The sequence below is a fragment of the Lampris incognitus genome, chromosome 6 (assembly GCF_029633865.1).
Source record: "Lampris incognitus isolate fLamInc1 chromosome 6, fLamInc1.hap2, whole genome shotgun sequence".
NCBI classification, from domain to species: domain Eukaryota; kingdom Metazoa; phylum Chordata; class Actinopteri; order Lampriformes; family Lampridae; genus Lampris; species Lampris incognitus.
In genome coordinates this window covers 19697060-19713284 of record NC_079216.1, presented here as the reverse complement: position 1 = coordinate 19713284, position 16225 = coordinate 19697060, and the positions used below count along the sequence as shown (strand labels likewise).

General features: G+C 43.9%; 1 protein-coding gene across 1 annotated transcript in view; it reads right to left on the bottom strand.

The window, feature by feature from the left end:
- The window catches only part of lamb4 (laminin, beta 4), a 97198-nt gene that overhangs the window by 61619 nt on the left and 19354 nt on the right, over nt 1-16225 (bottom strand). Inside the window, exon 7 of the mRNA XM_056282362.1 lies at nt 15186-15400. Coding sequence (XP_056138337.1) covers nt 15186-15400 — 215 coding nt within the window. The remainder of the gene's footprint in view (nt 1-15185; nt 15401-16225) is intronic.

The window sequence follows — 16225 nt, the reverse complement described above, 5'->3', positions numbered from 1 at the left end:
TTGTGAGTGCTCAACTAATCAGGAGCAGAATATGAACACGGATACAGGAAAAAAGATTTTAATACATCGCAGTAGAGGCCTGTTCCGTGCGTCTCGCAGCTGATGAGTGTGAGACGCATGGAACAGGCCTCTACTGCGATGTATTAAAATCTTTTTTTCCTGTATCCGTGTTGATATATATATATATCTCAACACGGCTATCAATGTGCCCTATATATAGGGCGTTTTTATATATATATTTATTTATTTATAAGGCACAGTGGCGCAGTGGTTAGCGTGGTTGCCTCACAGCAAGAAGGTCCTGGGTTCCAGCCCCGGGTTAGTCCAACCTTGGGGGTCATCCCGGTTCGACCTCTGTGTGGAGTTTGCATGTTCTCCCTGTGTCTGCATGGGTTTCCTCCGGGTGCTCCGGTTTCCTCCCACAGTCCAAAGACATGTAGGTCAGGTGAATTGGCCACACTAAATTGTTCCTGGGTGTGAATGTGGGTGTCTATCACCATGGACTCCTGCAAAAGCACCCTTGGCTACAAAATCCGGAAACATCAAGACTGGTACGATAAGAATGACAACAAAATCCAGCAGTTCATTGACATCAAGCAGCAAACCTTCATTGCCTGGCAAAATGACATCAACTGCAAGGCTAAAAGAGTAGCCCATGCCAAAGCAAAGGCAACTGAAGAACCAGTGGTGGACAAGGAAGGCTCTGGAGATTCAGCAGCTTGCTGACTGTGGGGATACCAGAGGTTTCTTTGATGCCATAAGAGCGGTATATGGCCCCAGCCACCGTTGCCTAGCCCCCCTTCGCTAAAAAGATGGGCTAATGCTGCTGAAAGATAAAAACTCAATGACCAACAGATGGAAAGAGCATATGAGGAGCTACTGAACAGGGACACAACTCTTGAGATGGAGGCCCTTGACCAACTCCCTCAAAAACCCATCAACGAGAACATGGGAGCCACACCCAGTCGGAATGAGGTGCAGGATGCCATAAGGAAGATGAAGAACAACAAGGCTGCTGGACCTGACTGCATCTCAGCAGAAATCCTGAAGGATGGTGGACCAGTTCTCCTTAGTCACATCCACGCCCTGCTCCTCAAAATATGGGAAAAGCAGGAAATCCCTGCACAACTTAGGGATGCCCTCATTGTCTCCATCTTTAAGAAGGGAGACAAGGCAGACTGCGGAAATTACCGTGGCATTTCCCTCCTATCGACCACTGGAAAACTCTTGCCCGGGTTTTGGCTAATAGACTCCTCCCCCTGTCAGAAATCATTCTCCCTGAGTCTCAGAGCGGATTTCGCCCAAATAGAGGTACCATGGACATGATTTTCATTGCTCGCCAATGACAAGAAAAATACCAGGAACAAAATCAACCACTATACATGGGCTTCATAGACCTCACCAAAGCCTTTGACTCTGTGAACCATCAGGCTCTCTGGCTGGTTCTGGCAAAAATTGGCTGTCCGGACAAATACATCCGGATACTGAGACTATTGCATGACAATATGTCAGCCACAGTACTCAGTGGCAGTGGAGATGAAACGGAACCATTCAGTGTTCACACTGGAGCAAGCAGGGCTGTGTCATTGCTCCTACCCTGTTCTCCGTTTTCATTTCTGCTATCTTCCATCTTACGGGTAAACACCTGCCACAAGGAATCAGAATCATGTACATAACCAACGGACAACTCCTGAACATCAACAGATTCAGGGCTAAAAGCAGAACCACCACCATATCCATCATGGAGCTGCAGTATGCTGACGACAATGCCCTCGTGGCCCATTCAGAAGAGGGCCTACAGTGCATTCTGGATGCTTTTGCCAAGGCATACAAGCAGCATGGTCTGGCCCTTAACATAAAAAAGACCCAGATCCTCTACCAGCCACCACCCAACACATATAACCCTGCTCCACCCCCAACTATCGCTGTTGACAAAACCAGACTGGAAAATGTGGACCACTTTACATATCTTGGAAGCCTCCTATCCTCCAAAGGTAACATTGATGAGGAAATACGCCACCGCCTCAGTTGTGCCAGTGGAGTTTTCTCAAGACTGAGAAAAAGGGTCTTTAAAATCCGTGACCTCCAGGCCAGGACAAAAATTCTGGTCTACAGAGCAGTAGTGTTGCCCACCCTACTGTATGGATCAGAATCCTGGACTACATACAGCAGGCACCTGAAGGCACTAGAGGCACATCATCAGAGGTGCCTCCGAAAAATCCTCAAGATCACCTGGGAAGATAGGCGCACTAGCACCAGCGTCCTGGAGGAGGCTAACATTCCCGCTATCACTGCCACCATCACCCAACACCAGCTCAGATGGACTGGCCATGTCATCCGTATGCCTGACTCTCGCCTTCCAAAACAAGTCCTATACTCCCAGCTTCTCACAGGACAACGTGCCCCAGGAGGTCAAAAGAAAAGGTATAAGGATAACATCCAAGTGAACATCAAAAAATGCCACATGGATCCTAAGACCTGGGAGGACACAGCAACCAACAGGGCGACCTGGAGAAAACTTGTCCGGGAAGGAACTGCACTACATAATAATGATCTCCGCCATGCTGCAGAAGACAAGTGCAGACTCAGAAAGGAGGGAATTTCCACCAAAAAGGCTCAAACCAATCCCACGACTACCACCACCCACCCCTGCATACACTGCATCAAAATATGTAGCTCCAGCATCGGCCTCTTCGCCCACCTGAAGACCCACAAGGACCAAGAAGGACAGTCATACTCAACCCCGAGTGACCGCCAATGATGATGATGATGATGATGATAATGATGATGATGATGATGGTGTGTTGGCCCTGTGATGGCCTGGTGGCCTCTATAGGTTGTCTCCCCGCCTGTTGCCCAATGACGGATAGGCTCCAGCATCCCCGCAAACCTGAGAGCAGGATAAGCGGTTTGGATAATGGATGGATGGATGGGAAAAGGATGCTGAAGATAAAGATTCCTCTTGCTAAGGGCAACAGGAAAAGAGGAAGGCCAAGGACATGGTGAGGGAGGACATGTACGTGGTTGGTGTGAGAGAGGAAGATGCAGAGGACAGGAAGAGATAGAGATGGATGGGTTATTTCTCTACACAGTTCTTGCACTTTTATTTCAAATGTTCACTTTGAAAACCTTTGAAATTCTCGTTACTTTTGAACTCATGTATAGAAATCTATTTACTAGTAGTTGATAATGCATTGATGTGCACTTGATTCGTTCAAGGTTTTTAAAACATTAAAGGAGTTGCCATAGTATTTTGCACTCCTACACATGTTTGTATGTAAAGCCTACAGCTCAAATAAATTGATTTGGAATAAATTTTAACTTAATGCATTTTTGTATATTTTTTTGCTCAGAATGACCAAGGCCGTCACTTTGACGGTTTTGGATTTTCAAGAAAAAAAAAAGAGATACAGATCTGTCGCTCCGCAAATGCTCCTAAAATTGCATATATTTGCATTAAAATGAGTTTTAGATCAATTGCAAAAAAAAAGAAGTTATGATAAGATCTACCTAAAACGACCATGAGCCATCAAAAAGAGCGCTCGTAATTTGCACGTGATTATGCAGGTTACTATTTACGATGTGTGTTGGTCGCATCATTTCCTTCGCGAAGTTCATTGCTCTGTCCTAGAAACACAGTAGCATTCTCCAGTGCACAGAAATAGTCTGAACTGGATTTTTTATTATTGCCAACACGTCTGGTTACAGACGCCATTACAGATGCACCATGACTACCACCGAGGCATTGCAGTATTTACAGGCGTTGGACAGTGGCCATTTTGAATTGTTTGAAAAAAAGTATTAAAGTTGTTATAATGTTAATTTTGGTGTCAGTTAGTTTCATAACAGACATACTAACACATGCAGTGCATTAATGTCTCAAATGGCTATTTATCTTGACAACCATCATCTTGACAAACCGTGTGCAGTCATTTTGACCACCCATGGTTGTTCTAGTAGTTTTTTAAGTTCTGGTCGTTGTTTGGGACCATTTCAATATTTATTTTCAGTTCTTTTTTTTTACATTTCACGTTTTATAGGCCTTGTTACGTTTGTTAGAGTAGCAATATGTGTTTTTTGGTTTGTTTTTCAGGTAATATTTTCACTTTTTTAATTTTGCTATTCAAGTTTGACCGTGTCTCTCTGAAGTTCAAATTGTTTAAAAATAGTATTATAGTTGTTAAAATTTTAATTTTGGTGTCAGTCGTTTCCCATCAGACATACTAACATATGTAATGCATTAACATCTCAACTGGGTATTTATCTTGACAGAATATAGAGTTTAAAAACCGGCCGTCATTTTGACCGCCCATGGTCGTTTTAGGTAGGAGTGAAATCCCGGTCGTTCTAGTGTTAATAAGTGCTATGTGGTTTACTACAGCCTCATGTAACCTTACACATAATACCAACAACCACAATAATAAACCTGATGATAATAATAATCAAGAAAAAAGAGCTTTGCTATCGGTATCGGCAGATATCCAAATTCAGGTATCAAAATCGCATCACAATTGAAAAAAAGTGGATCGGTGCATCTCTAATTTAGTCTTTGGGAATAATCCATCCTTTCATTGAGCTTGCTTTTACATGTCATTGGGTGTACTTTTCATTATTTGACAATATAGATCCAGTTTTATTTAAAATCACTTACTGTGGGACTTTGTCTGTCTTTAATGCATATTCTGTTCATTTTCATATATAAGATATTCTAGCTCTAGTGCTTTTTTTTCATTGGCACTAAGAGTCTATACTTAGTTTTCCTGGGAGGTCATTGGGCGGCAGGCTGGGAGACACCTAAAGGGGGGGTAATTGCTCCAGGGTTCAATTAAGACAGACCAAACAGGTCAGGTGTGAAAGCACCCCTAGACTATTCTTACATGTATGCAAGATGGCAGTCACACGTAGCCTTTGGTTGTTCAGACTGACTGCACATTCAAAAATTCATGCTACTGTAAAGTGCATAGATAAGTAGACACGCTGGCCGCTGGCTGGCGGGTCTGACCCTTTAGTCGAGCGGTTAGCGATGTCTCCTGCGGTGCGGGGGATACGGGTTCGCTTCCCGGCCGCGGCAGTTTCTGTGGTTGCGTGGCCCCCTCAAATTCGCTACACTACGCATCTGCAAAGTGCAATATTAACATAAACTATGGGGGCAGTATACAGCCAGTATCCACCAGTTAATGTGCAGTAATACGACTGTAACAGATGGCAGAAACATAAGAAGAGTAGCTGTCAGAGCTTGTCCCTGATCTGCCCCTTTGTGAATATACTCCTTAAACCTCTAGTCAAACAAAAAGTATAGACACACGAGTATGTGAACAATGACGCTCGCATGGCGACAGCATAGGCAGAAATTACAGTGTGTGTGGGCACAGAGAAAACCAGGTGGGCCTAGACTGTCCAAGACCAATCATACTTAACATGTTCTGCAACACATATGTTAACCAAAATAAGCCATTACAACTATACTTGCCTGAATGCACCACAGTTAAATCATACAAGCTTTATACATCATCAAAAGTAATCTTATAGGCACCAAGACGAACATTAACAGCCTGGCACAGTGACCATATATTCACAGGGGTTGTAGGTCACACCACCGTCGGGCAGAACTCCATTCCATAAAATTCCAGGTCTCTTGCGGCTGCATCTCCTGTTCAGCCAAAACTTGATTTTACTGTTCCCTCCCTATCCCAGCAGGCCTGTCACACTTTGTTGGCTGGATTGTCTCCATGCCCTCTTAATTCATCCATTAGTTGACTCTGAGATGTTTCCTGCGTAAACACAGTAACATTTCTCCTGCCTCGACTTGTAAGGCACCCAGAGGTGACGTTCTTGCTGCTCCGAGGCACAATCTGAGGGCCTGAGCCAACAGCGTAGGCAGAAATCACAGTGTGGGTGGGCACAGAGAAAAATTAGGTGGGCCTAGCCCGTCCAAGACCAACTATACTTAATAGGTTCTTAAACACATACGTTAACCAAAATAGGCCACTATAACTATACTTAACTGAATGCACAAGTTTGATCATACAAGCCTTATATGTACATCATCAGAGGTAATATTACAGGCACCAAGACAAACATTAACAGCTTTGCATAGCCTGGCACAGCAGCCACACACACACACACACAGCTGACAGACGCAACAGCATCATTAATCAAGCGTATGGATAGAGGTACAGTGGTGCCAACATGCTCAGTAACTTTAAAGGTAACGCTTGAACATAGCCTGGCACAGCGGCCACATAAACCACACATCCAGCACGCACACAAACACACGTGCGTGCGTGCGTACGTGCACACACACACACACACACACACACACACACACACACACACACACACACACAGCAACATCAGTATAAAATTCAGTTGTACACCCAACAAAAACTAAATCCAAAAAAAAAAAAAATTGAAATAGGCAATAGGCGACTACAGTCCAAAACTAAATTAGCTTACTTTAGATGAATACAGCAGGCAACAATGTTGAATAGGGTTGGGCATCGTTTGGATTTTAACGATTCCGATTCCGCTTTTCGATTCCGATTCTTAACGACTCTCTATTCCGGTTCTTTGAGAGGTGGGGTCAAAACAGGTCACATGCTTATTTCTCAGAAGAAAAAAAATCATTAAAAAAAACTATACAAGTCATTCTGTTTTAAGAACGGATCATTCACATGAATGTCTCATTCTTATATTTACATTTACAACAACTGTTTTCATACGTGAAGATGAAGAAATAAAGACACAGTCAGACCCTGGTCCGGACTACCAGGTATTAAACTCCTTGAATTAGAAACACTTGTTTAGAAAAATGAGCATATCTGCCTTCTCAGGCTGTATACGCGAGCGTTCAGCACAGAAAAAACACATTTCAGTACTGGCATACAGTTTATATCAGTTCGCTCGTGTATACGTTGTTTGCTGTCTCGCTGTCGTGAATAAGACAAACGTTATTCATTTTCACTTACCCAACTGCGACGAGGAGCTGCTTGCTGTTTGCTCAGGGTTGGCTGAAGAGGACGCCGAGGCACGAGACAGAGACCGGCGCAACGTGCCAAACACGTAAGGCTCAGCATTTTCGTTTTTTTTTTCCAAAAAACAAAAACATCCGGGAATTTATCGGTGTTTATTTTGAATATAAAAAAAACGGGTGAGAATCGGTTGAAAAAATAAAAAATACAAAAATCCGGGTGAAAATCTGACTATAAAAATAACAATTCAAAGATCAGGGTAAAAATTACATTTTAATTCCAAACAGCCGTGTAGCCACGGGTGGGCATGGGTGGGCGGCCGCCACCCACTTGGAACCACCGCCCACCCAATCAGTTTGGTCAGTTTCAATCAGTTTCGTTTTTAATGTAATAAACTTTTTTTTTTTAAAAACCCAACTTTATATTAATATTATTCACCAGCCTCCATCTATTTCATAAATAAATCAATATTTAATTAGGTATTTTATGACCCCACTCCCACCCAATCATCTTATCACGTTGCAAGGCACGTGCTTGTGTCTACGTAGCTGCGAGATCCCGAGGTGCTGCTGAAGTCCTGTGTGTGCGTGAGTATCGCTTGCTTGCTAGCTAGCTAGCTTAAGTAGAATAGCCCATGTTAAAATGGCCAAACAAAGCTCTCTATTCAATTTTTTCAAAAGACCACGACGTACTTTAGAAGAGGAGGACACGCCTCAAGTCATCAAGCATGCTTCTGCCACCGAATCCAGAACAACCGCGCCTTCTCCCTCTCCACTACCAGCAGTCATGGCCCCAGCCTACGCAACGGAACTTACCGACACAGGTGCCACTGCTCCACTCGCCCCCACAGACCTATCAGCGGTAGATGAGCCAGCTTCTCAGCCTAGGCTGCGAACATTCCCTGCTACAAGAACGGACAACTGGGACAGAAGTTTTTCCTGTCGATGGTATGAAAGATTTAAATGGATGGAGTATAGCATATCGAGAAATGCTGTGTTTTGCCAACCATGCCGCCATTTCCCCGACGCGGGCATGGAGGATCGGTTCATTAAGACTGGTTTCAATGACTGGAGACACATGAGCCAGTTATGTTCTAAACATGAAGCTAGCAAAGCACATTCTTCTGCAGTGGTCAAAGCCAAGGCCTTCAGAGAAAGCCACCAGCCAGGACGAGGAAATATCCTTAATCAGCTCAATAGGGCCGCACATGCAAGCCAATGTGTCCTTTATTGAAAGGAATCGAGCACACATCAAAGTAATAATGGACATTGTGCTTTTGTGTGCCAAGCAGGACATACCATTTACGTGGCCACCGCGAGAACGAGGAAACTCTTAATTAGGGCAACTTTCTTGAAATTTACAAATTCATATGCAGTTATGATCCCGAGATTAAAAAGCGACTAGACGAGCTCCCAAAAAAAATACGACTCTCATGAGGCCTGATATCCAGAATGAACTGCTGGAAACGGCTGTGTTGCTCTTTCTCAGAAAGATTAAAGCAGAGCTACATGAACAACCGGACACATATTTTGACATTTTGGCGGACGAATGTAAAGATTTGTCTAAACGAGAACTAGTTGCTGTTTGCGTAAGATATCTTTACAAGGGCACATTGAACGAGAGAGCAGTCGGGTTTGTTGCAACCGGGGACATGACGGCGAATGGGATCTCTGAAAAGATTTTGGAGGTGTTGACAGCACTAGAACTAGACCCTGCCTTGTGTGTTGGACTCAGTTTTGATGGGGCCGCAGTTATCTCTGGTAGTCGAGGTGGGGTTCAGACAATTTTGAAGGAAACGTTCCCCAAAGCAATCTATGTACATTGTAACTCACACCGCTTAAACCTTGTGCTTTGTACGGCGTCGAAGGCATCTCCTAGTGTGGCCACTGTTTTTGAAACTTTGAACAGTCTGTATCATTTCATGACTGGAACGAACCGGCACGCCAGATTTTTAGAAATTCAAAAGCAGCTGCACCCACACAGACCGTGTCTCGAACTGGAGAGGTCCACTGACACCAGATGGAGCTCAAAGTCTGGCTCAGTGCATAACGTTTTAACTCTGTTTGATGCAATATTGGAAACTCTCGCTGAATTCACTGATAGCACAGGTCAGACTAAAGTTGACGCAGAGTCTCTCCTACAGCAGATGCAAAACAAAAAAACTTGTGTTATTATTAGTCACGTTTTCCAAGTTATTTGACGCCAGTGATTTTCCTACCAAAGGATTACAGTCCCCCTCTCTATCAATCACAGATTGCATTGATCTTATCGAAGGCCTTAAAGACAGTTTCAGTGCTTTCAGAGACAATTCTACCGGTGATTTTGATAAAGTCATCAAGCTTACTGAGGAGTAATTGGTCAAACATGAAATCTACAACTGGGATGTCACCATTTCCCGAAACAGAAAACTGCCAGCCAGGTCTGGGGACGCGCACATCACATCTACACTGGGGGAAAGCAGCATCTATTAGGAGCGACTCTGATCTATGGGCATTGTGGAACGAGATATTGGACCGACAACATCAAGACCTCAACAGCCGTTTTCAGAACGACTCATATGGGATAATGAAGGCCTCCGCTGCCTGTCTGCCCCGATCGGACTCATTTGGTCAAATGACAGCGATACAGCCACCCTGCACACATTATGGTATTTCTGTGGAGGATGCAGAACTGACTGTTTTTTTTACACCAGCTTAACCGAAAAGTAAGCAAGGGTCGTTCCTATCCATCCCTCATCGAGGTTCTTGACAGCTGTCCGAAAGACATATTTCCCAACATGAACAGTCTCCTTCGAGCCATCATCACTCTGCCCATTACGAGCTGCACAGTAAAACGTCTTTTCTCGACTGTCAATCAGATCAAAACGAGCAACAGGGTGTCAATGCTCACAGGCCGCCTGAACAATTTGTCACTGCTCTCATTCGAAAGAGAACTGACCATCATTGGATTATGATGAAATTATTTTAATGTTCAACACCAAGCCACGTTGTCTTGTGCTGTGATTTTGACAACAATGTTCTTGTTCTTATGTAGGCTACTTGTAAGTGTCTAATACCTGTGTATAAACATAGTAACGCTATTGTAACTATACAAGTATATACATATATAATTCATATTGCACTAAACATTGGCTTGTGTAATTACAAAACTGGCGATCACAAAATATATGTGGTAATATCATGTAACTATTGTTATGTTTTTGTCCTACACTACTTGCTGTAGGTGTGTGAGCAATGCATGCGGGGAACCAGGATGTTTGTTTTTAAAAAGTTCATTGAAGGCTCCGAGTAAAGACTGATGTTGATTGTAGCTCTGTGTCTGAGTGATTTATTGGTTTATCAGCAGTCATAAAAGTGTCCCCTGGATATAACAACTATGTATTTGCACAAAGGCTACATTGTAGTTATTATGTATATATACACACAGGACTATTAGAGAAACTTAATTTGCCCATCTAGTTTCATGTACACCCACCCACCAGCAAATTCCTGGCTACGCTACTGATTCCAAACATTGATAATGTACTGCTTTTCAGTTACACTTGTTTGTTAAATTAACACTGCTGGAAAAAAACATGTTTCTGCTATACCAGCATAGTAGGCGCATGGGTCCGTATGCCTAGTTTATTTAAAATAAATAAATGATCAAAATGGAAAACAAGGAGTGATATGTAGGCTCCGCCCACAAGGCATGTCCAGTGGCTGAATGAGGCCCAATGGATGGCCCAACACAGAAGGCCAAACTCCTCAGGTCAAGACTCAGCAGTTTATCTACACCTAAAGGAGAAGACACACTCCTTCGAGGACAGCAACGTACACATTTTGGACAGAGAAGATACTACTACTACTACTTTCGGCTGCTCCCGTTAGGGGTCGCCACAGCGGATCATCCGTTTCCATTTCTTCCTGTCTTCTGCGTCTTCCTCTGTCACACCAGCCACCTGCATGTCTTCCCTCACCACATCCATAAACCTCCTCTTTGGCCTTCCTCTTCTCCTCTTCCCTGGCAGCTCCATATTCAGCATCCTTCTCCCAATATACTCAGCATCTCTCCTCCACACATGTCCAAGCCATCTCAATCTTGCCTCTCTTGCTTTGTCTCCAAACCGTCCAACCTGAGCGGTCCCTCTAATATAATCGTTCCTAATCCTGTCCTTCTTCGTTACTCCCAGTGAAAATCTTAGCATCTTCAACTCTGCCACCTCCAGCTCCGCCTCCTGTCTTTTCGTCAGTGCCAATGTCTCCAAACCATATAACATAGCTGGTCTCACAACCATCTTGTAAACTTTCCCTTTAACTCTTGCTGGTACCCTTCTGTCGCAAATCACTCCTGACACTCTTCTCCACCCACTCCAACCTGCCTGCACTCTCTTTTTCACCTCTCTACTGCACTCCCCGTTACTTTGGACAGTTGACCCCAAGTATTTAAACTCAGATGTCTTTGTCACCTCCACTCCTTGCATCCTGACCATTCCACTGTCCTCTCTCTCATTCACGCATAGGTATTCCGTCTTGCTCCTACTGACTTTCATTCCTCTTCTCTCCAGTGCATACCTCCACCTCTCCAGGCTCTCCTCAACCTGCACCCTACTCTCACTACAGATCACAATGTCATCCGCGAACATCATCGTCCATGGAGACTCCTGCCTGATCTTGTCCGTCAACCTGTCCATCACCATTGCAAACAAGAAAGGGCTAAGAGCCGATCCTTGATGTAATCCCACCTCCACCTTGAACCCATCCGTCATTCCAACCGCACACCTCACCATTGTCACACTTCCCTCATACGTATCCTGCACCACTCCTACATACTTCTCTGCAACTCCTGACTTCCTCATACAATACCACACCTCCTCTCTCGGTACTCTGTCATAAGCTTTCTCTAAATCTACAAAGACACAGTGCAACTCTTTCTGGCCTTCTCTATACTTCTCAATCAACATTCTCAAAGCAAACATCGCATCTGTGGTGCTCTTTCATGGCATGAAACCATACTGCTGCTCGCTGATCGTCACCTCTCCTCTTAACCTAGCTTCTATTACTCTTTCCCAAATCTTCATGCTGTGGCTGATCAACTTTATACCTCTGTAGTTGTTACAGTTCTGCACATCGCCCTTGTTCTTGAAAATCGGTACCAGTATGCTTCTTCTCCACTCCTCAGGCATCCTCTCACTTTCCAGGATTGTGTTAAACAATCTAGTTAGAAACTCCACTGCCATCTCTCCTAAACATCTCCATGCCTCCACAGGTATGTCATCAGGACCAACTGCCTTTCCATTCTTCATCCTCTTCATAGCTGCCTCACTTCCTCCTTGCTAATCCGCTGAACTTCCTGATTCACTATCCCTACATCATCCAACCTTCTCTCTCTCTCATTTTCTTCATTCATCAGCCCCTCAAAGTATTCCTTCCACCTTCTTAGCACACTCTCCTCGCTTGTCAGCACATTTCCATCTCTATCCTTGATCGCCCTAACTTGCTGCACATCCTTTGCAGCTTGGTCCCTCTGTCTAGCCAATCGGTACAAGTCCTTTTCTCCTTCCTTAGTGTCTAATCTGTCATACAACTCACCATACGCCTTTTCCTTTGCCTTTGCCACCTCTCTCTTTGCTTTACGCTGCATCTCCTTGTACTCCTGTCTACTTTCTTCATCTCTCTGACTATCCCACTTCTTCTTTGCCAACCTTTTCCTCTGTATAATTTGCTGTACTTCCTCATTCCACCACCAAGTCTCCTTGTCTTCCTTCCTCTGTCCTGATGACACACCAAGTACCTTCCTAGCTGTCTCCCTCACTATTTCTGCAGTGGTTTTCCAGCCATCTGGCAACTCTTCACTACCACCCAGTGCCTGTCTTAACTCCTGCCTGAACTCCACACAACAGTCTTCCTTCTTCAACTTCCACCATTTGATCTTCGGCTGTGTCTTCACTCGCTTCCTCTTCTTGGTCTCCAAAGTCATCCTACAGACCACCATCCGATGCTGCCTGGCTACGCTCTCCCCTGTCACCACCTTGCAGTCTCCAATCCCTTTTAGATGGTGCCTTCTACATAAGATATAGTCCACCTGTGTGCACTTTCCTCCACTCTTGTACGTCACCCTGTGTTCCTCCCTCTTCTTGAAATATGTATTCACCACAGCCATTTCCATCCTTTTCGCAAAATCGACCACCATCTGTCCTTCCACATTTCTCTTCTTGACTCCATACTTTCCCATCACCTCCTCATCACCTCTGTTCCCTTCACCAACATGTCCATTGAAGTCCGCTCCAATCACCACTCTCTCCTCCTTGGGTACCCTCTCCACCATGTCGTCCAACTCATTCCAGAATTCTTCCTTTTCATCCATCTCACAGAGGACAGAGAAGATAGATGGTTTGAAAGAGGGTGAAGGAAGCCATCTATGCGAAACTGGAAACACCATCCCTCAACAAAGGAGGAGGAGGGCGACACCACCTATCTCCCACTTACAATGCCGTCCTTTCATCTCTACCCAGGAGACTAAAGAAGCTTAGCCTCCAAGAACAACAGTCGGTCACTAACGGCTCCAACGACTCATGACCACTGAATGGAGCACTAACGAAGTCGAAACTGACACCCCCAATGACCGTCGCTGCTTAACATCGGATCACAAAGAGTCACACATATCAATAGCTCTGATAACGACGGGCGTTGCTAAACATCGGAACACAAAGAGCCATGGACATCAATAGCTCTGATAACGACTCCAAAGAGGATAAATATCTGCGTTTCATCACCAACCAGTCATACTAGCTTGGTCTAGTCAGAAAGGCACGAACTGGTGAAGCCTCTTGGATGAGAGGCGAAACGTCTTCACGGATATATACCAAGTCCAGTTGCACTCGATTCAATTCCTTTGGATAACCATGACCTGGATGAATGAGAACATTCACAGACATAAAATCCGGGTGAAAATCAGTTTAAACGATCTGCTCCTTTTAAAAACTCGGTGAAAATTGGTAAAAACCGAAAACGTTGAGCCTTACAAACACAGTACACTGGTTAATTTGTACACCGTGTAGGTGAAGGTGTTTGGCCATATTTGTTGTTCATCCTCCCTATCACGAAATAATTTTGCCACAGGCGTTGCACTGTGCCAACCACAGCTTGCTCTGGTCCATAATGGTGCACATTTAACTTGCAGAGGCGGAAACTACAGAAGCTGCATGCTGCCGCCACGGAAACTGAAACTGATTTTAGTGCGAGTGAAAGTTATTTAGGAACAGATAGGCAGAATCGAACTTTGAATTTCTTAACGATTCCTTTGGAATCGAAATATTCTCGATGCCCAACCCTAGCGTTGAACACTGAAATTATTTCATTATAGTCCAATGATTCAGTCATTTTTCTTGCATAGGAGAGCAGGGACAAGAATTTAGTCTGTATGTCATCACTGATGCCAGTTTATATCTGACTGACAGTTGAAAAGAGTCTTTCAACATCACAGCTGCTTACGGGGAAACAGCTGAGTTAGCAGCCATGTACATGTCGTTACTACTTGGCACTTGAGGGGAAACTGGAGCAGGAGTAGGTGTCTGGGTTGAGTTTGATGATCTGAGCGTGTGCTGAATTCTCCTCCTCCTCCTTGTCACAATGTCTTTTTGTGACAAACATAAACAAACTGTTCTGTTTTGCCATGGTTTTTACCTTAACCTAAATTATAAGCAGTTAGCTAGTGGAAAGTAGGCATCTGTTCCTTTGTGCAGTGCGCAGGCTGTACACTGAGTGAAAAAGGGGCTGCTAGCAATCTGACAAGAATTGGTTCAATTGTAGCGGTCGCGTCATTTTTTTCCAATTAATTTCAATAATGTAAGAAATAGATCATTTAAGATTTGTCTTAATTTGCAGGTAAGTCTTACATGTTATGTGCTTATGCTGGGTGTGCCAGTTTGAGATTTAGATGGTACAAGCACACCTGTGGCAATGCGGTTGTCACATGGCAGCCATTTAGCATACATGTAAAGTTAGTATGTTTAAGCTATAACAACGTCCATCTGTTGATAATAAGGGAAATCTGCTTAAAAACAGACTTTTGCAGATGGATTTCTTAGTTGTATGAGGTTTTTATTTTGAGTCATTCACATGAATAGTTAATTATATCATAACCTGGCTTTCTAACTATATGTTTACCATGTGATTTGTGTCCTTTAAGTAGGTTGAGGTTAAAAACCACATCTTTCAGTCAGAGCTGGCTTACCATGCCTGGTTCATTGAAGGCATCCCCCCTGCTGCTGTCCACAGGCATACACTGGCTGGCATGGCCGTTGCAAAAGCAGCTGCCACGAACAACCATGTCATAGAGGGCGTAGTAGTACTTCTCCTCAGGGTTTCTGCGCTTCCGACTCAGCAAAGTGTCACCCAGAGTGAAGAGGCGTGTGAAGTTGATACGTAAGTTGGTCAGAGTGATCAGCTCTGAGGATGATGGAAATGTAGTTAAAGAAAACCCAGAGTGTGCTACCTTTTCACCACTGCTCCTGATTCTAAACTGAACATTTGTTTGCAAATCGCAGACACTCCAGCAGAAGAACCTTCATCTTCTTACTAGTGTTACTTGGTGACTTAAGGATTTGAGCTTATTCTGTCAAAAAAAAACAGCAGATAAAAATTTGAAAATATTTTTAGTACAGGTTGTTAATTTATAACATATGTTTGACTAGATTCAGGACCTGTCCAAATGGACAGATATCTCTAATGATTGATTTACAAACATCTATGTCATACACTGGGATCCCCCAGGAGGACCTGAAGGGCGTTGCTGGGGAGAGGGATGTCTGGAGTGCCCTACTTAGCTTGCTGCCACCGCAACCCTACCCCAGAGAAGTGGCTGATGATGAGATGCACGTCTCAGGTAAATTTGTCGGTAGAGACAAACTTTCCTGTTACTGCCCATAAAAAAATGGGACAGGGGAGCACAAAAGGTATGATTGTAGGCCTGACCTGGATCAAATAGTTTGTGCAGATAAATTCTATCATTTATAAAAACCTGCATGTAGTGCTGATGAGTGCTGTTTAACAACATCAGGACATTTCAGGTAGTGGCTCTCAGGTGAGTGGTCAGCCTCAGAAAAGTATGATATTAAATCCAAATTTAAACAATATCCTGTCAAATCAAATGTATGAACCCTGAACCAAGAGATTGTATTTTCCAGCAAAAAAAAACAACAACAAAAAAACAAAAACCTTAATTTTGCTTTTGTTTTGTGTGCTTTTGTTCTTAATGTTGCAGTCAAATTCCTT